Source organism: Zootermopsis nevadensis, unplaced genomic scaffold (genome assembly GCF_977971745.1).
Source record: "Zootermopsis nevadensis isolate Lab colony 2312 unplaced genomic scaffold, Znev_1.0 Znev_ptg000028l, whole genome shotgun sequence".
In the NCBI taxonomy this organism is placed as follows: domain Eukaryota; kingdom Metazoa; phylum Arthropoda; class Insecta; order Blattodea; family Termopsidae; genus Zootermopsis; species Zootermopsis nevadensis.
Window position 1 is genome coordinate 8,636,188 of NW_028259160.1, and position 18,717 is coordinate 8,654,904.

The 18,717-nt window shown below is 38.5% G+C and overlaps 2 protein-coding genes across 8 annotated transcripts in view; one reads left to right on the forward strand and one right to left on the reverse strand.

Moving 5' to 3' along the window:
* shd (cytochrome P450 family 24 subfamily A member shade) overlaps positions 1–3,256 on the forward strand; it is a 47,842-nt gene extending 44,586 nt beyond the window's left edge. Inside the window, exon 11 of the mRNA XM_022069190.2 lies at positions 254–3,256. Coding sequence (XP_021924882.1) covers positions 254–364 — 111 coding nt within the window. The 3' untranslated portion in view covers positions 365–3,256. The remainder of the gene's footprint in view (positions 1–253) is intronic.
* A 1,284-nt stretch (positions 3,257–4,540) lies between these two features.
* Positions 4,541–18,717, reverse strand: part of FucTA (glycoprotein 3-alpha-L-fucosyltransferase A) — a 62,525-nt gene continuing 48,348 nt past the window's right edge. For 6 of the 7 annotated variants that reach the window (XM_022069242.2, XM_087357505.1, XM_022069244.2 and 3 more), the window contains exons 2-6: positions 16,007–16,342; positions 14,589–15,041; positions 14,072–14,266; positions 11,841–12,076; positions 4,541–11,060 (exon numbers count right to left, since the gene is read on the reverse strand). In XM_022069242.2, coding sequence (XP_021924934.1) covers positions 10,712–11,060; positions 11,841–12,076; positions 14,072–14,266; positions 14,589–15,041; positions 16,007–16,285 — 1,512 coding nt within the window. In that variant the 5' untranslated portion in view covers positions 16,286–16,342 and the 3' untranslated portion in view covers positions 4,541–10,711. Of the gene's footprint in view, positions 11,061–11,840; positions 12,077–14,071; positions 14,267–14,588; positions 15,042–16,006; positions 16,343–17,642; positions 17,742–18,717 lie in introns of those variants that run through there. The other variant, XM_087357503.1, reaches the window with a different exon arrangement.

An 18,717-nucleotide genomic window follows, 5' to 3' on the forward strand; every position in this document is an offset into this window, starting at 1 on the left:
CTATTTTGGTTATCTGTTAAAGACGGACAGCTTTTCGGAGACCGTAGTTTTTTTTCTCCAATATAAGGAGAATGGGGTGCCTTCGTTGCCATAGTAACAAATTCCTATCTGTAATAAATAAACGCCGATGCTATTGAGCTATGCAGAATCGCAAATATATAAAATAAGTGTACTCTGAACTTAAACACACTCCTCTCTTGTTTGAATTTCGAAATTTGATTTTTTGTCTTATATATTTTTATATTTATCACAGATTGTGCGAGAATTTCATGTGGACTTCGAAGGAGAACTTCAGATTCAGTTTGAGTTTTTACTTTCTCCCAAAGCGCCAACGAACTTCATCTTTCACGATCGAATGAACTGACTTTAAATTAACGTCCAGAATGACATGACTGCACATCTACCTCTCCAGTGGCTGTGACCTGTTTAAGGTCAGTGGAAGCTTAGCATCACTTGACAAAGTTGGGCGAAATTTTAAATTCAAGAAAAGGAAGATGAATATGGAAAGAGTGTGAAGGACAGAGACATGCAGGAATACAGAGATAAATTCACGTAGGGAAAGCAGTAATGACGTAAACTGCATGACTAAAACAAAACTCCTATTTCTTTCAGCGGACTCTAATATTAATTACGCATTGGATCGAAGTGTCACGAGGTAACATATGGTTAATTCAGCTCAGATTTTACTCCAATTATTGTAGACTACAGACTAATTCATGTCTCAGAATTTACGAATTTGGGCTGCATGTGGTTTACAGGACGGCAATCGGAAAATGGTTTTGTTTCTAAAAGTTAAGCTTGTGGCGTTTATGAACCGAACCAATACTAATCCAATGCTGCTGACCTTTAACCATCGTATAAAATTCCAAAACAAGACCACTACGTTTCGGCAGCTGGCTCTTATCTCTTTATCAGGTGATAATTTTTGGTCTAGTAAGTCCGAGAGAAGAGGCTATTTAAAATCTCTGGACCATAGTTCCACTACTAATCCCAATTTCTGGAACCTTGGACCAGAGTAGAATTTAAACTGAAGACGATAGCCCATTTTATAATTTTAAACGACGGCTGAAGTGCAGAAGAACAGCAATATCGAACATAACGGACAATGATTTATATCAGTGATTAGTTGTAACTTCAGTGTATGTTAAACTTTTGCAGAAGAAAGAAGCATTGTTAACTTGCCCAGATTTATCTTATGTCGTTAAATTAGTTCTAAGTGGCAAGTTATAATAACGCTTCTGGTTACACGCGTTATTTCTTAAACATTCCACGACTGTGAAAATACCTATTTCTTATCGCAGCACAATGTAGCGATCGCAGACAGCCACCGTTAAATAAGACGAAGTTCTGTGAAAAGAAAAATTAAGAAGCAGAACTATTAAAGTTTTATTGAGTTCAGCAACAACCGTCCTAAATCCATCCAATTTTGACACATTCTACGTTATGTTGACAGTCCGTCTGTACAAGCATTTTTTTATTGTAGTTTCAGTATTTATTAAGAATCCACTATATGTTTCGACCTTAGTTGGTCATCTCCAACACGCGACAGGATGCATCTCTTAAAGCTATTCAACACATGCTTGTTTAGAGCCCAAAGAAGGACATTCTTTTAATTTGCGTTTGATGCTGACAGTTCCCACTAACTAACTAACTAACTAACTCCATGAATCAGAGTTCTTCTTGTGAAGCTAATAGTCCTTCAGCTAGTCAAAAAATTGTCCACGTTTTAGGGAAGCCAAAGATTCATTACTGTGTTCACAATCGTCCATCATTGGACCCTATACTGAACCATACCAATTCCGTCCACAACCTAAAAATTAATTTCTGTAGTAACCACGTTAATATTATCCTTCAATCTTCGCCTAGGTCTCCCATATTCTCTCTTTGCTTGTTTTTTATATTGTTTTAATTTTTAATTTTTTGCAAATACCAAGAATGCTACAGGCCTCATCCAGCCCATCAGTCTCGATGTGATCACCCTAATTATAACGGTTTACAAATTATGAAGCTCCTTAAAATTATTCATTGTCATGACTTTTCCCATCGTCATCATCAAGGATTTTGGGCCTTGTGGCCCTTTCCGGCCTCAGTCATCCAGGAATCTTTTCAAAGGGTGTCCTTTGTTTCTTTTCCCTATTGGTTTATGTTTCGAAATTTGATGTGGCAATCTGTCCTTGTCCATTCTTCGTACATGTTGGATCCAGTTCCTTCTGTATCTGTGGATTTTTTCTAATATCCACGACGTTTCGGAGGCTGGTACTGTCTCCGTCTTCAGTTGAGAGGTACCTACTCTGTTGGGTCCCTTAGATAGAGCTAGTCTCTGTCACTTACAATGAATAATTTTAAGTGTAAACCACTGTCGTCAAAACCCTTTAGGATTTAATGAAGCTCCTTGTTCTGTATTTCTTTGAATACTCGTGTACTGCTCTCCCCTAGGCCCAAATATTCTCTTCAGCACCCAACAATCGCCACTGTTTCACTGAATCAACGCTTATCATAATCGCCTGTTCTGTTCTTGTGATTGGAGACGATACGTCGGCCTCGTGTGAATTTATTTTCGCTGTTTTATTTCATACGTTAGTGGCCCCAGGCTACAATACCACCTTTTTCAGCGCACCATAACTTCATCACTACTTTGGCCTATGGCGTTGTAGAAATAGAATACACGAAACGGAACTTATTTTTGATCAGCCAATCGAACGCGAAGAGTGACGTAACAATTGAATGCGTGCTGTAAGTTCTTTTTTTTTTTGTAAATAATATCCGTGTATTGTACCTGAACTATTCTATTTAAGAAAAACAAGATTGTATGAATAATCCGTTGTTCGCGTTATTTTTTCAGTATGATTTTCATTTAATTTTTATTACACATGTAATTTATTCATTATTTCTCTTTGAATGTCATAAATTGTCACCGCGAACCGTGACATTGGCGTGTCAAAGTGCCAGTGAAATATTGGCTTATATAACAACAAATGTACGAAGGATTGATATATAATACTCTGTAATTACATTAAGTGGTAGTACAGTTTCGAATTTAGAGAAGTGATCGGTATATTATTTTAAAGTTTGGCATTAGTTGTATTTGTTACTTTTACATCACTGTAAGAAAACTGCAAGCAGAACAGATGATAACACGTCATGGGATACTTCTTATGTAGCTGTAGGAATGAACTATTTATATTGTCTGAAGTTTAAAACACTGTACTGGATACATCTGAGTAAAAATAAATATTTTACTGTGCTTGCTACTGAAGGAGGCTTGGTTTCATTGAGGGTTGTAAAGCTACACACATGAAAGTGACAGGAAATGTTAGGTGTACTCATTTCTGTATTTACCCTAATATCCTACCAGTACTATCCTTATTATTCTATGGCAGAAGTATCAAATAATCAGTTGATGCGATGTGTTCTAAAATTGTTTTCCCAACTGGCGTCAGTTACACTGCATTGCGTTGTTTTAATTTTACCGTCGCCTTTATCAACAGTAATGTTAAGAGAAGTTTCATTGATCGAAATCTCTGATCAGATTGGCATTCGACAAAAATGTGTCTGCAATGAGAGAGAGAGAAACCACGAAAATGATTCGTTAGTATACCTGGCTTACAGATCGAGTAACGAACAAGCTGTCTCTCAGTGCAAAGTAAGTGTTGACCACTACACTGCAACATTTGGTAGACAAATAAGTTGCAGAAGATGGCCTATATCGAGCATAGGGCGATCAGCGTCTTACGTCTCACAAGAATTTATTAAATCCTCGTAAGGAAGAAGTTCTCAGCAATGTGGAATTTTAGACCGGGAAATCCTATTTTCAGTTTTAGAGTGATAGAATTTTGGGAACAACTGTTTAGTCGGTTATAGAAACTTACGAAAAATATTTGATAACCCTCACAACTGCGACCCCCATTCCTACCCGATGGTATACTAGTTACTCCCTTACTGTAAAACCTGCCGTCCGAATGCAAGTTACAAAGTATGGTACTTGGTTTTCGTAGACCCAGGTTTACTGGCCATGTAAAGTGTCGTCATGGCATGGCATTTATAAACATTGCATAACTGAAGATTTAAAAGCAATCGGTCGTAACTTCTATACGTATCACCCCTGCAGTCTCCTGCAGGGACAGAAGTCAGGAAAAATCTCAGTCAGAAAAGCCAGTTACAAACTACCGTACTCACTCCATGTAGCAGAGTCCTGAAGAATCTGACAGTAGGCTACGCTAGGGCAATCAAATTTCTCTCCGACTATGGAGCCCGAAGGTTCATAACCATCTTCATAAGAGCCGTCACATGACCCAAGTCCGTGAGCCCTGTGGTACATTTCATAATCTTTTTTTTTCCGGTGAGGAGTTAGCTTTCTTCCAATCCCAAGCTGGAGGACCACCCCCTGTTGGCTGTACGTGACTGACGATGCAATATAGTCGCAGCTACCCTGCATATCTGGAGGCCATTTCCCCTATCTGTAACCTGAGGACGCGACATGACATAGTAGCAATGTACCCACTTACTGGAACAAATGGAGGGAAATGACAGAGTAGGGCTGTTAACTGACAATAAGTTTATTACTTCCACAACATACTGACACAGTTTATATACATTTAAAGGCTACTTCTTCTTATCACATTTTCGTGACAAAGCCACTACCCTAATTCAGTATACACGATACTAACATGTCTGTACTTTTAACAATATTTTATTTCAATGACCTTTACAAAAAATTTCTTTTACACTTGAAAATATAAAATCAACAATAGCACCAAACAGTTTTTCAAATCTGGAATAAAGAATGTGACTGAATATTACTTTTCTTAACAATAAAGCAAACCAATTTCCTTATAAGTTCCACAAAGGAATCAATGTAAATGAGTTCATAACTCAGAACATATAGAATAAAAAATATACTTAAATATAATAGATCATTGGCTTTATCATAATACTGAATAGTGACACAAACTGTTACGTAAACATCAACAACAGAAATCACACACACGCGGCTAAGTGTCATCGAATTGGCCAAAGGAACAACAATGATAATAATAATAAACACACAATCACACACGCGCGCTCATTCACGAGTGATTATGTCACTCGCTACATCCTACACTACGACCAATTTTGTGGCCACTTGTACAACCTCAATTTTATAACTAGAATGTTGTGTAATTTAGTCATGAAACTGTCGATTTATATCCAAATGTCAAGTTTCTCCAAGTATATTTTTCCAACAATCATCGTGGTTTAGGCTACACACATAATTATATAATATTTCAGTACTGTAATGTACATGTCTAACTATACTTTATACATTATTACAATTCGTATAAACGTTCATATCAACAGCCGTTCCGACAGCCTCAATTTACACAAAAACATAACACCCTCTTCTGTTAATTATTATTCGATTACCAGACTCTTTATGACTTGCTCTGTTCCCTGTAGATATATTATTAAAACATTCTGTAAATGAATGTTTTTTGACGTCTTCCCACCAACCTGTGTACCTGGAACTACTAATAATTTAGATATAGCCAAGGGAAATGATTGCCAGAAAATTCAAATTTTTGTAATGGGGAAAGTATTTTAATGTTTTCTTGAAGGAATTGCACTTTTCGAGTTGAGGGGAAAAATGAAATTACAATTTCAATATTAAATATAATTTGTCAGTACCATTCGGTTCGTAGTCCCAGTATTTTTAATCTATATGCCTAATGGAACATCTGTTATCTCTTTGTGGAATGAGGTACAAGCATTTTCTTTGATTATAAATGTCATGGAAAACATATAATTTTGGCTTTTTATAGTGGCATTAACTGGAATGAAGTTAATAGCTCTATGTTGCATCATAACCACATTTTTCAGAAACTTTGCATATCTTACACCTTACAGGTGAACGTTCGAAATGTCGATATATTTCCCATTAACCACGGCAATATACCATTTGTGCATGGATACCTTAATAATATGGTTTCTCTAAATTACAAAGTTACATTATTTTATAGGACTTGTGCAGCTATTGAGTAATCTGAACATTGGGTGATGAAGCACATTTTCGCCATAAGGGTTGCGTTTAATAAAAGTTGACATTTGATAATATGGAAGATAAACATCATACTACATTTTGCTTCATCTGAACCCACAAGTTCCTAACAAAATCGACTGTTTCATGACCTTACTATTTATCACGTACCTCGCTAACATATAACGGTATGAAGGCAACTATAAAGTTTGTAGTTAGATGGTCTAATTTAGTCCTTGTATTACACGTTTAAAAATAACCAGTTTTGAGCACTTTCAAATGGTTTGTCCTTTACTAATGACAGCTTATTTATTACTTATAAAATTTCCATAATGTAGAATTATTTCAACATAGCAATAGGTAACATATCCACAATTCTAATTCGCATTACTGCGCTCTTTTTTTTATTATTTTCCCTTTGTGGCTGATATGAGATTGTTTCAACGCCAGAGATATTGTTACGTTAGCAGATGGGTTTACATGAGAAAAATCATAATAAACCTTAATTATAAATAAAACTGTTTCCAGGAAAGACATTCTTCATATACTGAACAAATACTGAAGTTAACGGAATGTTACGTTACTAATTTTATTTTTTGTGCTTCGATTTTAATTTATCAAAATATCTAATTCTGTTAATTATTCTAGTTTTCATTCATAACAATATTATGTTACGTTTTCTCTAAGAGTTTATATTTCTTACTTTCGAATGTATTACTACAGAAGTAAAATGCAAATTAAGTCTCGTGTTAAATTATCTGTTACCTCTTCTTCGCTATGTTGCACTCAGGAAAACGTTTGACTTAACAACTGCTTAAGCTTGCTTAGTGCCTTGCAAATTTTAAGTCAAGGCGAAGAATATAATTATTCATATTCCTAAAACTACTCTTCATAGTAAATGATAAACACAGCGAAAGCAAACACCAATCAATGTCACAGCTTGCCTTTCTTATCTGATCAGAAAACATGCCTAAATCATTATCACACGTAAAATACAAATATTCGTTTCAGAATCGTTCAGCCTTGTCAATACTTAAATGATTACATCTTAGCAAGTTATCAGTCAGGCAGGTTTCATATTTGATCTTACTGATAATGTAAATTAACATAATTGGTGGTTCCTGACTCTGTATATATGGGACTAGACCACAGAGAATTACGTAATTATTCAAATATATTTCGTTACGCTATAGATGATATATGTCTAATTATTTCTTGGTCGGACTTTCACCCACGAACTGTGTTAATTTCTAGTGTATGTGTGTGCGTGAGAGAGACAATTCGCCTCTACGTCTTGGCCTCCAAGTGAACGCTAGTGTACGTGTGATCGTGTGATATGTGGAGGACAGACCTGCTCTGCTGAATATTTCCTCTGACTTTTCCTACCCCGTTTTCTTGCCTTTTTTTAAAAACCTGCATCACCAAAATTACTAACACTAAACAGCAATGGGGATTGACGCAGTTATAGTAAATCTACAAATTGATTAGGGTTTGATTTTACTGTGTTTTGCGAGATCAGTTATTCTTTACTTCTAACTTCTTTCTTGACCTACTAATTACCTCAGTAAAATATAAGATGTAATAGCATCATAAATCTAAAATAACGGACTGCAGGTAACATGATACGATGCCTGCTGCGAGCAACACGAATTTGCATAGGAAACGTCTGTAGTCGGGGTACCAAATTGGTGAGGTCAGTTACCGCATACACCTGAGGTTCTCACGGCGGTGGAAGGGTTAATGTTGGTCTTCTGTGTTGCATCGCAGTGTAGACTCGTGGATAGGTACAACCGTTTAGGAGGAAAATACTGCCTCCATCTTCAAGGCTATAATGGAGACAGTTTGGTCCTCTTTCCGGTCCTGAAGATGGAGAGTTTATGTTTCTCCGAAATGTTGCTACATACCTACATGCTCACATGGCTTTACGAACCAGAAGACAAACACCGATGTCTGACACTGCTCTGAACGCTGCCTTCCTTCGCGAATAGATATCACTCCGACTGACAAACCAATTATGTGATATTACCTTTATCATTCTGCAGTCTACTATTTGCTTTAGTTGTGAAGTGATTCCCACGATAGTTTTATAAAATTATTTGCTTCAGTTTAAAGATATATTTGTAGTTTCGTTAAATACACTTTGTCGAATGATACATTTGGAAGAATGTGGAATTTCAGAAACAGTGTTTCTGAATGTCAATTTAGGACTTATTGGTATAACACACAGATAGAATTTATGGTGGAAATTAAAATAAAAGTACTCGTACAACCTCGCCACAGAAAGAACCCGATGTACAACACCTTATAAATTACGCATCCCTGCTCATGTAACGAAAGTTGCCATAATTTCCTAACTAACAGAATTATTTGACATGCAGATATTTACTGTGCATGGCATCCGTTTGAAACTGTGTATTACATTACACCAAATCTGGAAAAGGCAGCTATATTAGAGTTAAGGTACTATCGCTAACAATGTAACAGGTATTTTCTGAAATGAACTTCGGTGCCTGCACTTGGATGACATTGCAGCTTACTATAGAGAAATTATTTCTTAGGAATTATGCACTGTTACGTTCGAAATTCCTTCGACGACTTACGCATACACACAGCCATACAAACTCAACAACAGAGTCAATACCACGAATTGTTCTTTCGATGCTCTGCAAGAAGGGCTTCAGTCACGCGTACTTCCTATTGACTTAAACCCTTCTTAGCAAGCACAAAATAAATATCAAGTAATGATGATGATAATAACAGACGGTATTACCACTAGCACTTTATCTCACTTTTGCATTTTGTTATTGTCTATTTCTCGTGTTTTCAACCTACAATGACGAGTCTTTGTTAAAAGAAGCGTTGATGTATCACCAGTACAGTTATTCTTATTGCAACGTATCTTCAAGTTCATTGCAGTAGGAAGAAATGTTCAAATAACTAGCACAACACACGAACCAATGTCTTCCACATATGTGGACTGTCTTAGCACCAGCCTGTTTTCCAAAATCACACTCTCATTTCAACGATTCCAAGACTAATTTTTACTAAACGTAGTACAGATGTAGTTATACTCCAAGAGAATCGTGCAGTCCGGTGGCTAAACAATTGTTTGATAGGGAGTACTTATAAAACATGTTCAGAGAACTATAAGATAATAGTTTAAATACACCTGTTTAACTTTAATACACAGTTTAAACCTTATCTCAATAGTACTGGATATTCTTCTTTTGATTAGCATAACAGATGATTAAGGACTTTAATATAAGTTTCGATATTTATAATTCTTACGTATATGTAGTACATATTATAGCAAAATTTAAATTTTGCATGCAAAATACGCTCTGTACGAAATAAGACATAATTCCTTTTGAAAGTAATATAGACTCATAGTGGGTTATCGAACTCAGCGGCTAGTGGAAAGATTTTGTAATGTGACAAAACTGACCACATTTTTTCATTGGCTCCCTTCTTGTATACTGTGTAATAAAATAAGTAGGCATATTAATTTATAAAGATAATTATGACATTGTACTTCTAAAGAAACAGTCTGAGTGCTCACATTACACGCAACGTGAGAGAAATGTGTTGCTTCCCATCGAAGAAATGGGAACTTCTGTTATTCCCGAAACAACTCGTAAGAAAATACTTCCTGACAGCGTTGATTTCTCCTTTACAGCTTTGTTTATGTTCTTCAGAACGAATAGGATAATTCATTTTTATTTTGACTTTTCACGATTCGCTGTGTCTGGAATTATATGATTTAATATGACTCAGTCTTACTGCATTTTGATTATAATGCACTGATTACGTGGTACATAATAATTAAGATATAATAAGATGCATGCATGCTAAATCATATACCCCAGATACAAAGAATCGTGAAATTTTAACGTGAAAATTAACATTTCTCAGTACTATGTTTTTCTTCCGTTTATAATAAGTTTAATGATTATGGTTAAAACACGGTCTTCATTTTAATACTGATTTAGCTGCGAACAGCATTTTTATGCGTTTCTTTTTTAAGTTTTACAATTTTATATCGCGTTTTGTAAAACTCGTACATCGTTTCGAAAGTTTCTGCAAGGCTAAATCTTTCCATCTTGTCGAAAGGGAAAGAAAGTCAAATTCGGCACTTCACGGAGGCGGGTGGTTAGCTTCAAGGTTAATTATTAAAACTATTATCCAGTAAATTTGCTTAGATTAATAGACACCACTTAAAAGGGCCTTTCTTATGTTCAGAGTAGGCTTCGGTGAAAGGGAGTTAACAAGGAACATAACTAAGCTTACATTTGACAAAATAATTATAAGAATGCATGTACTTTCGGTTAAAGCCCTATTCTTCAACGACGGTCCTAATGCAGACAATATTACAGCAAGTTCACAATGCGGCCTGAGTGATTTTTGAACCATTACCGTTGTGCTTTCGTCATAATAGGTGAGCTTCATTATAAAATACGGTAGTCTCTGACAATTGTAACATTTTCTCACATTGATTGAGACTACATGTCAGAATCGGACTTTCTTTCGCAAACAGACTAGTTGACTCCTTCCCACGGAACACCTGGGATGTAGGCAAAACCTAAAATTCAAAAAGGTTCTCACCTTGCTTGCCTTAAATCCCAAATACTTGGATTCAGCATTTGGAACACAGAAGTCGCCTCATCCAGCAACAATTCCCACAGTGCTACGCCCATTTCTCTAGCCTGCCGGTGCCGACGGCAAGTTCTTGACCGCTTTCCGCCACGATCCTCCCGTACACGTGCCCGGCCCACGCCACCAGTCATTCACGTCCCGATAGGACTTGATAGGAAAGTCGTCGTGCAGCATAGCACACAGGCGGCAGAAAAAGTACGTGTTGATGAATTCTCCTGTACCCTTCCACCGAAAGTACGAATTGTAAAGATCGTCGTCTGCGTCCAGGCGATGCAAGTACGCTGCGAGCTCTTGGGGTGACTCGAATTCGTCCACATGGATGTACGAGCGATATGGCGCAGCGCGAGCGTAATCTTCAGGTCGGGCCCCCATCACCACCGGCAGGACGTTTCGGCTGTAACAGTGATATCATTATTATCAGACCCAACATCTTCCTTGTGGATAACTTTCGGTTTCTTTTCTTTGCTGCAATGAAGACGATGGCGTAAACCGAACTACCTCTACTCTGAGACCAGCCACGTTCCGGCTCAGATAAGACCGAAGGTACTGTAATGTGCTGTTTGGTCAGAGCTATCGCAGACCTGGGATGATGATAGATAAGTGTGGAGCAAAGGAATGATCATTAATGGAGGAGGGGGGCGCGAATATGTCGAAGAAAATCCTGACTTCAATGACACTTCGTCCAACAGGAATCTTATTTAAATTCACCCGGAATTAAACCCGGGTCTCCGCGATAAGAAGCCGAAGTGTAGCTGCCCAAGCTAAGCACAACCTAAAAATTAAGTTATGCAGACGTTTAGTCATTTGCCTTCTGTAGATATCAAATGCGTACTATAATACACAGCAATTTTTGAAAACAAAGTGCATACTAAAATATTTGTACCAATGGTCTACTTGGATAATTTTGGATATTACACAACAGGAAGATCTCGGGGTTCCCTCAGGATTGACTGAAGAACGACAAGTTAGTGTGATTTTTCAAACTCGTGTGGAGTTTGGTCCGCCCAATTGAATACCTAAGCATACGTTTCACAGATGTTGAATTAGATGATAAACGGTGATGAAATCATAAAGCTCTAGACCCAACAGATATTCATACCCTAGTTGGAATTAGAACCAGCAACATGGCTATTACAGCGCCAAGTCAGTCCACTGCAGTCGCTGTATCACTCACCCGAGGCCGTTTACAAAGAACTTCTCAGTGATGTAGTCCTTACAGTTGGAGTTCTCGAAAGCTAGGTAGAACTTGTAATCTCGGTCAAGCATGTCGAAACACTTGTTCGCCGTGGAGCGTGGACACTTCTTGGTGCCGCAGGCTCCATAGATGTCCACAGATATGTGTTTCTGCAGTTCGTGTGCGTACTGTAGCCTACGGTTCCGGGCGCCGCAGTTCGAAACGAACCACGCGACCTGCAACGTACCACAGATTGATATAACGCAAAGGAAACTCGAACCGAGTACCTCCAAAACATACGTTAAGCGCGTTACTACTGATTGACTTAAGTAAAACAAAAAGAACCTAATTTTAGGATTCTGTTTGGGCTGAAATTTCATAAATGATACGTTAAGCGCCGGGTTTAATCTAATACTTGTACTTGGAAGAACACAAACTGCAAGAAGTAGCCAGGTGCTACTATTTGAATGTTTACGATAGTTTCAGAAAATTCAAACGGAGATGTCGGCGTAGTCTAGATATATAAACCATTAAGCTTTAAAATGTTAAACATGGACCAGAGGAAATGTCTAATTTAAGTGCAATGAAAAGATATTTTAAACAGGAGATAGACGGGCTGACGCACTCTAGAATCTGTAAAGGTGTTCCTAAGGTCGACACGCTTAATCCTTCAAAATAATGACAACGATATTTTTCTTTTGTGATTTCGATGGCGCAAATCAAACTCGAAAATAATATGAAAACCACATAATCCGCCCTACACTGAAACGATTGTTGTTGTTGTTGTTAATGACCTGGTGGCGAGGTGAGAAATTATGCAAAAGCAAACTTGAACTTGCGTTAATGAAATATCTTAACATATTTATCGATACAGAGTTTACCACATTCAGAAAAGTAATTAAAACAAATATATTTACGAAGATGCCTGTCTTCTAGGATTTTGTGCCGTAGAATCTGGTAGAAGTTTACCGACGTTTCAGCAAGCACCTCTGAAACGTTTTTCGCATCTGTAAAGACTTTACTGAAGCCCTGTTTCATAATGTAGTGTCGTTAAGATTTTAGAAAGATATCTGTTGACAACTGTCCTAGAATGGGGCGAATGTGCTGTTTATAATGATGTGATCTCACGGCAATAAATCTGCCAATGTTTTTCTTATGGGTTGTGATATCATTATTATGTAAACGGACAGGGCGAACGTGAACTTGAACGATTATAGCCACTAGACCTACCCCTAGTTTCGGGTTGGAACCTGTTACAGCAGAAATGGTGGTTTTATGATAGAAATTCAAACCTATTTACTCGCTGAAAGGAATCCAGTACTCTGCCACAAAATTTGCTACCGTTTAGTAACAGACGCCACGAAGCTATACAAGTGCAAATGGAAATATAAACAAATATGATGAGTGGCGCCATTCCTTTAATATGTTTGTTTGCTCAGACCTTCCCACATTAATTTCCTCATGCATATTTGTTGTTGAATGAGACGTTAACACGTTTGTTGACTCTGCTGTATCTACAAAGTCGCCCTTTATAATTATCATCCATCACGCTGTCTGCTTAATCTTAGAATATAATGTCGACGAAATAACGCAAGAAACAACTTACTAAAGTACTGTTAATACTAATTGGCTTATATTCAGTTTTCTGGTGTCCTTGTGGACGGGCATAGCAGAGTACCCTAACGGTAATAGCATGACGTCTTTTTAGGTGGTATTCGGTTTGAGTTTCGGCCAGCAAAGTATGGTCATGTATTTTTTTCCTAATTCGAACAAATAAAACCCGATAAAGAATCTTTTGACAGACCAAGACTGTTTTTTCCATTTATTATATATTCAAGTTATATAAATATCATTTAATACATTTCGAATCAATATAACATCAAGAGTTTATAAAGTATTGTAAATAAATAAAATATCAACCAAATAATTCGATCCCGTGTCGGAATAATACATAATTCATGAGAAAGAAAGGAAAATCCCATATTTATGAATAGTATGAATGCTACCAGCAAGAGTAAACTATAAAAATTACTAACAGTTCATAAGGCTTATCCAGCCTTAACCGATAAGCAAATATTTGGGAATAATATTTATCATCGCAACTACAGGGGCTGTAAACCTAACACTTTTTTCCTGTCAAATGCTGGATTTATGAGAGTCGTCACACGATCGTTTGCGTCTAACGTTCAAGGACCCTGTTCCTATTTACGGTCTGTGGTGGACTTCCACACCTTTTTCGTCTTGTTGGCCGCATAGTTGAGATCGAGCTTATGGTTCTGCTTGACACGCTCGTCGTAGTACGCCCACCGTTCGTAGGGCGCCACGATGTCGCTGTCCCCGCGGTATGTTGCCGTCCAGTTGAACACGTCGTTAAATTTGACGTGCTGCGTGTGATACGGACATTCTAAGAAGTACAGGATCCACACCTGAAACACGAAGAACACCCAAAAATGGCGTACTCACTGGGGGAGCTGGCCTTCGCCCAAGTGAGTGAGCCCCAAATGAGTCCTCGAACTCATGATGAATACAATTCAGATAATCGACTGACTGGTCCTTGTCCTATTTAACGACGCTTTTCAGCCGCATAAACTGTGCAGCTTTGGCTTGTATGATGATTGGAGCAGTGTGCTTGAGCTGCCCGATATAGTGTCGGTAGAGTAGCAGTCTGTACACACCGAGCAAGAGGAACCCAAGAGTTTTGCAGCATTAGCCCGAGCATACGCAGGATTAGCCTGTGCAAAAACTTACCTGTCTCGGTGGACGAGGATGACTCGGGTTCACGAAGTGATCCTTGTACAGAATTGCATCGGCGTCAGCTGCTTGCGCCTTGTCCGACGTGATTGTGCAAGTGTCCACAGGGCACCGGGCCTGCGTGAACACGTCTCTGCCAGCCTTGAGCGGAGCCCAGGAACCGAGCCCGTTGTAAAAAAGTATCTTCTTGAGCCTGTGTCCATCTGACTCGCCTGCTGACGAGACAGGTGGGACGAACATAAGTTGGTTCGTAATGCGATCTGAACCAGGGTCCTCATGAGGCCACAGCCGAGCTATACGGCGTCCAGATTTGCGACTTCTCGCGGCTGGTAAAGGCCATCGCGTGCCCTCAGACATGTACCAGGGCCGACCTTCTTCCTCAACCTGCGGAACATCTTCTCCGTTATTACTGACGCTGGTGGCTATCACTTTCCCGTGGTTAGACGCTGCCTGCAACAGGAGTGAGGGTCATTCAGGTGGACTGAGCAGTAAATCCTCTCTGGCAGCACAAACCAAATTCCAATATCGGTAACGGCAAAGCCACGTTCCTTACCCAGTTTTACCCACATTGACCCACTTTATTTAAATTCGCAGTAATGTTATAATCACATTTCCATCTCGTGCTTTGACGTAGAGCTTCACAAGGGGTTTCCCACCCGTTCTACATACCCAGTCAATCACAACCTTGTAGATACGAAATGATATTGTGAATCGAAGCTGCTGTTATGTGATATCATAAATTTCTTCAAAATTAAGTGTTTTCATACCTTACACAGTGAGCTAGTATGCTTCTTTGTTTATTATATGTTTAAACCATTACGTCGTATTTTATATTATTACAACGTAGTGAGGCTGCGTGTAACCGCGGCTGCTATCGGCCCCATTGTCCAACCTCCTCATTATACATGTGTGAGTATGTGCATGAGAGAGTTTTGTAACTTCATGAGTTTCAATATGCACATTTTTGAACTTCCAACTGCTTATTTTAGGATAGCTGTTTTCAGGTTTGTTGCACCGTGTAGTCTGGTAAAAGTTTACCAACGTTTTCATCATGGCCCTGATGATGGACGTAGCAAGGGCCTCTGAAACGTTTGTTAACTTCTACCAGACTACACGGCGCTACAACCCAGAAGACAAACTGTCTTCGGACTCATCGCCTGAAAAACCTCAAATCCTACAACTGGTTATTTCTTCATAATTGTTTGTTGATTGGACATTTCTATTCGTATGTGACATTACTGAATGTAACAATGAAGATGAAGGGAATAAATTTTGTTTTTCTTAAATGTTTATACGTCGAGATCGTTCATATTTCTGGCAGAACTGAACAGCTTGCCTACAGCAGCCACTCTGTACGGATTATATCCATTCCCACAGCCTCCCAAGCCAACATGTGCCCTACCAACAGGCGTTACCTGGTCTTCCTCGACGTCTTCCTGCTCCTTTACGCCGGGCTCTTCCTCGTCCACCGCCTCTCCTAGCCGGTTGATACTTCCAGCGAAGATGTGATCAGCCGCCTGGTCTCCACCACCGCCCCTACTGCCGGCGCCACTGCGAGGAGGAGGAGCCATCTCTGCCGCCAACAGCGAGCGGGCCCAAAGCTCCCTCTGGTGTACATTTACGGCTAGGAAGAGGAAGCACGTGACACCCAGCAGATAGAGGAAACTACGGCGAAGGGAGATCCGGGGCAGCATGACGCCGGGGGACTCAGAGAGGTGACGTCATCACGGAACTAGCGCCTCCAACAGCTTCTGTACGTACACATGCACATACATCGAATAACTTAATCTTTTCAGTTATGATGTAGAATGACACATATTTTGAGATGATGAGTGTATGCTAAGTTCCGTCAAACTTTAATGCTTCTACACCTGTTAATTTTTAAAACAAAAACAGTTGTTACAGAACAAATTAAATGCGTATATGCAGTCATTGTGCTGAACATGCACGTATTGCTGTATTAGAAGCAGTAGGTCTTTTTACTTCTAATCTGAATTGTTTAGAGGAGGGGTCAAAGATTTGTTTATGGTTTTCGAGGTCATAACAAAGTCACGTGTTCTTGATTTCCCTCCGTTCACATTGAAATGTCACGTGCAATTACGTGTTTTCCATCAGCCCATCGTAATGCTTTTATCTTTGCCTGATATAAACGAACGAGTACTTTCTTAACTGTGATGAAGAGTCTTGTTTTGTCTTTTATGTCAACAGTTACCTGATTGTCTAATCTAGCATTTTTCCAAGCGCACTGATGAGGTAGAAAAGATCTACGTTCTTAATTTTAATTCTGGAGCTCCTGGGTTTGATTAAGGAATAGTACTGTAAAATCTGTAAATTGCTTAATGTACCCGAAACAGAAAATTTTAATCTCGTTCAAATATGAATGAATTTACTTTAGAACTTACGTAACACACATGAATATCAGTAGCTTTAATGTAAAAAAATCAAAAGATATTACAGTTTTTCTGAAATGCTGTAGCAACGATGTATTTAATACTTGCATAGACGGTAATTAATAATGCACTGTTTTCTAACTAATATACCTATACTGATAATACTGGCAATGCCCAACATAACATAGGTATAACAATTCTACCGTTGTCATAAACCTTTACAGAATTACTAAAGTAAAGGAGTGCTGAAACTAATTTGTTTACACAAGCCAAACTTTTAAATTCATAAGCACATCAAAAGTATTTTTGTGTCAAATTTAGAGCTCGATTTATAATAAATGGGCTTCTTCCAAAACAAGCGAAGAAGAGTCATTAACTGTCAGAATGCGACGTTGACACATGTCTAACATTTGCCCAGAATAAATGCCTTCCTAAAAACTCGATCACGAAACAAACCCGATTGAGCCCACATTTTTTCGGTTTCTGATAAGATTCTTCTCTATAATATCGTAAACATGAGTGTTATTTCTTTACTCGAAACACACACACACTTTCAGGCGACTAGGTACTTCATAATGTGAATGTGTACATGTGCCTTGTAAATCGACAAACTTGCGTGTAATAGTATCATTAAACCAAACAATAAAGAGCGTGTTCTTACGAAATTGCAGTCGACATTCTTCCACACGATGTGTGCGTGCGTGCGACTTCCTTACACACAAACTCTCACTTTAGACACGTTCACAGTTTAGACGCTGTAATCTAACGCACCATGTCGCTGTTTAACTTTGGTATCTTATCTCACGCCACAGAAATAAAATTACAGTCTTAACTAACCCCACAGCGCAGAGTATTTCTTCGCTCAGCTGTCCAGTAAATTCTCCGCCTTTTATGGAACTCGAAAGTTCGTTACCATTTTCACAAGACATCGTCACTATTCCCTATCCTGAGGCAAGTAAGTCCATTTCATAAATACACACACCCTATTTCTTGATGATACATTTTAACATAATAGTTGCATATGTATCTAGTTTCCAATGCAGTGTCTTCCCTTTACGTTTAAAACTAAAATTTTGTTGCATTTATCACTGCTGTTATGCATGTACAGTCCATCACAAACTAAAATGTCTGATCACCCTAATGATATTTGGTGAAGCATTCAAGTTATGAATCTCCTGTTACTTCCTCCGGCTTGGGTTCATATATTTCCCAGCATTCCGCTCTCAAACGACCTTAAACGGGTCGATATTGCTATTCTGAGTATTGATGCTGTGTGGATCTGTAGGTAGTTACCAGTGTTTCGAAGAAACAAAGTCTCCATCTTCTAGGACTGACTTCAGCCCTGAAGATAAAGACAGTATGTTTCTGCGAAACGTTGGTATCTACTTACAAGTCCACATGGTGATGAAACCCAGAACAACAACATCGAGACCTTCGCCGCTGTAAGATCGTCACCCTCAAATCTCGACTTCCCTTAGAGCAGAATATACCTAAACTAAACAGCACATAAAATAATACTTCAGAATGCATACAGTTTACAGGTAATTCTGACCTGAATGATAGCAAACACTGCCCCAGTTTAATGTGACCTTATTTTCTTTGTTAGTATAATATTGACTAGTTACTGTCGTTCGTAAATATTTTAACTTCGTCATATTTCTACAAAAGTAAGCAACTGTCATATAAAAGAGCGTTATGTAACCTGTGTTCCGCCTCAAGGTTTCATGTGTGTCGCG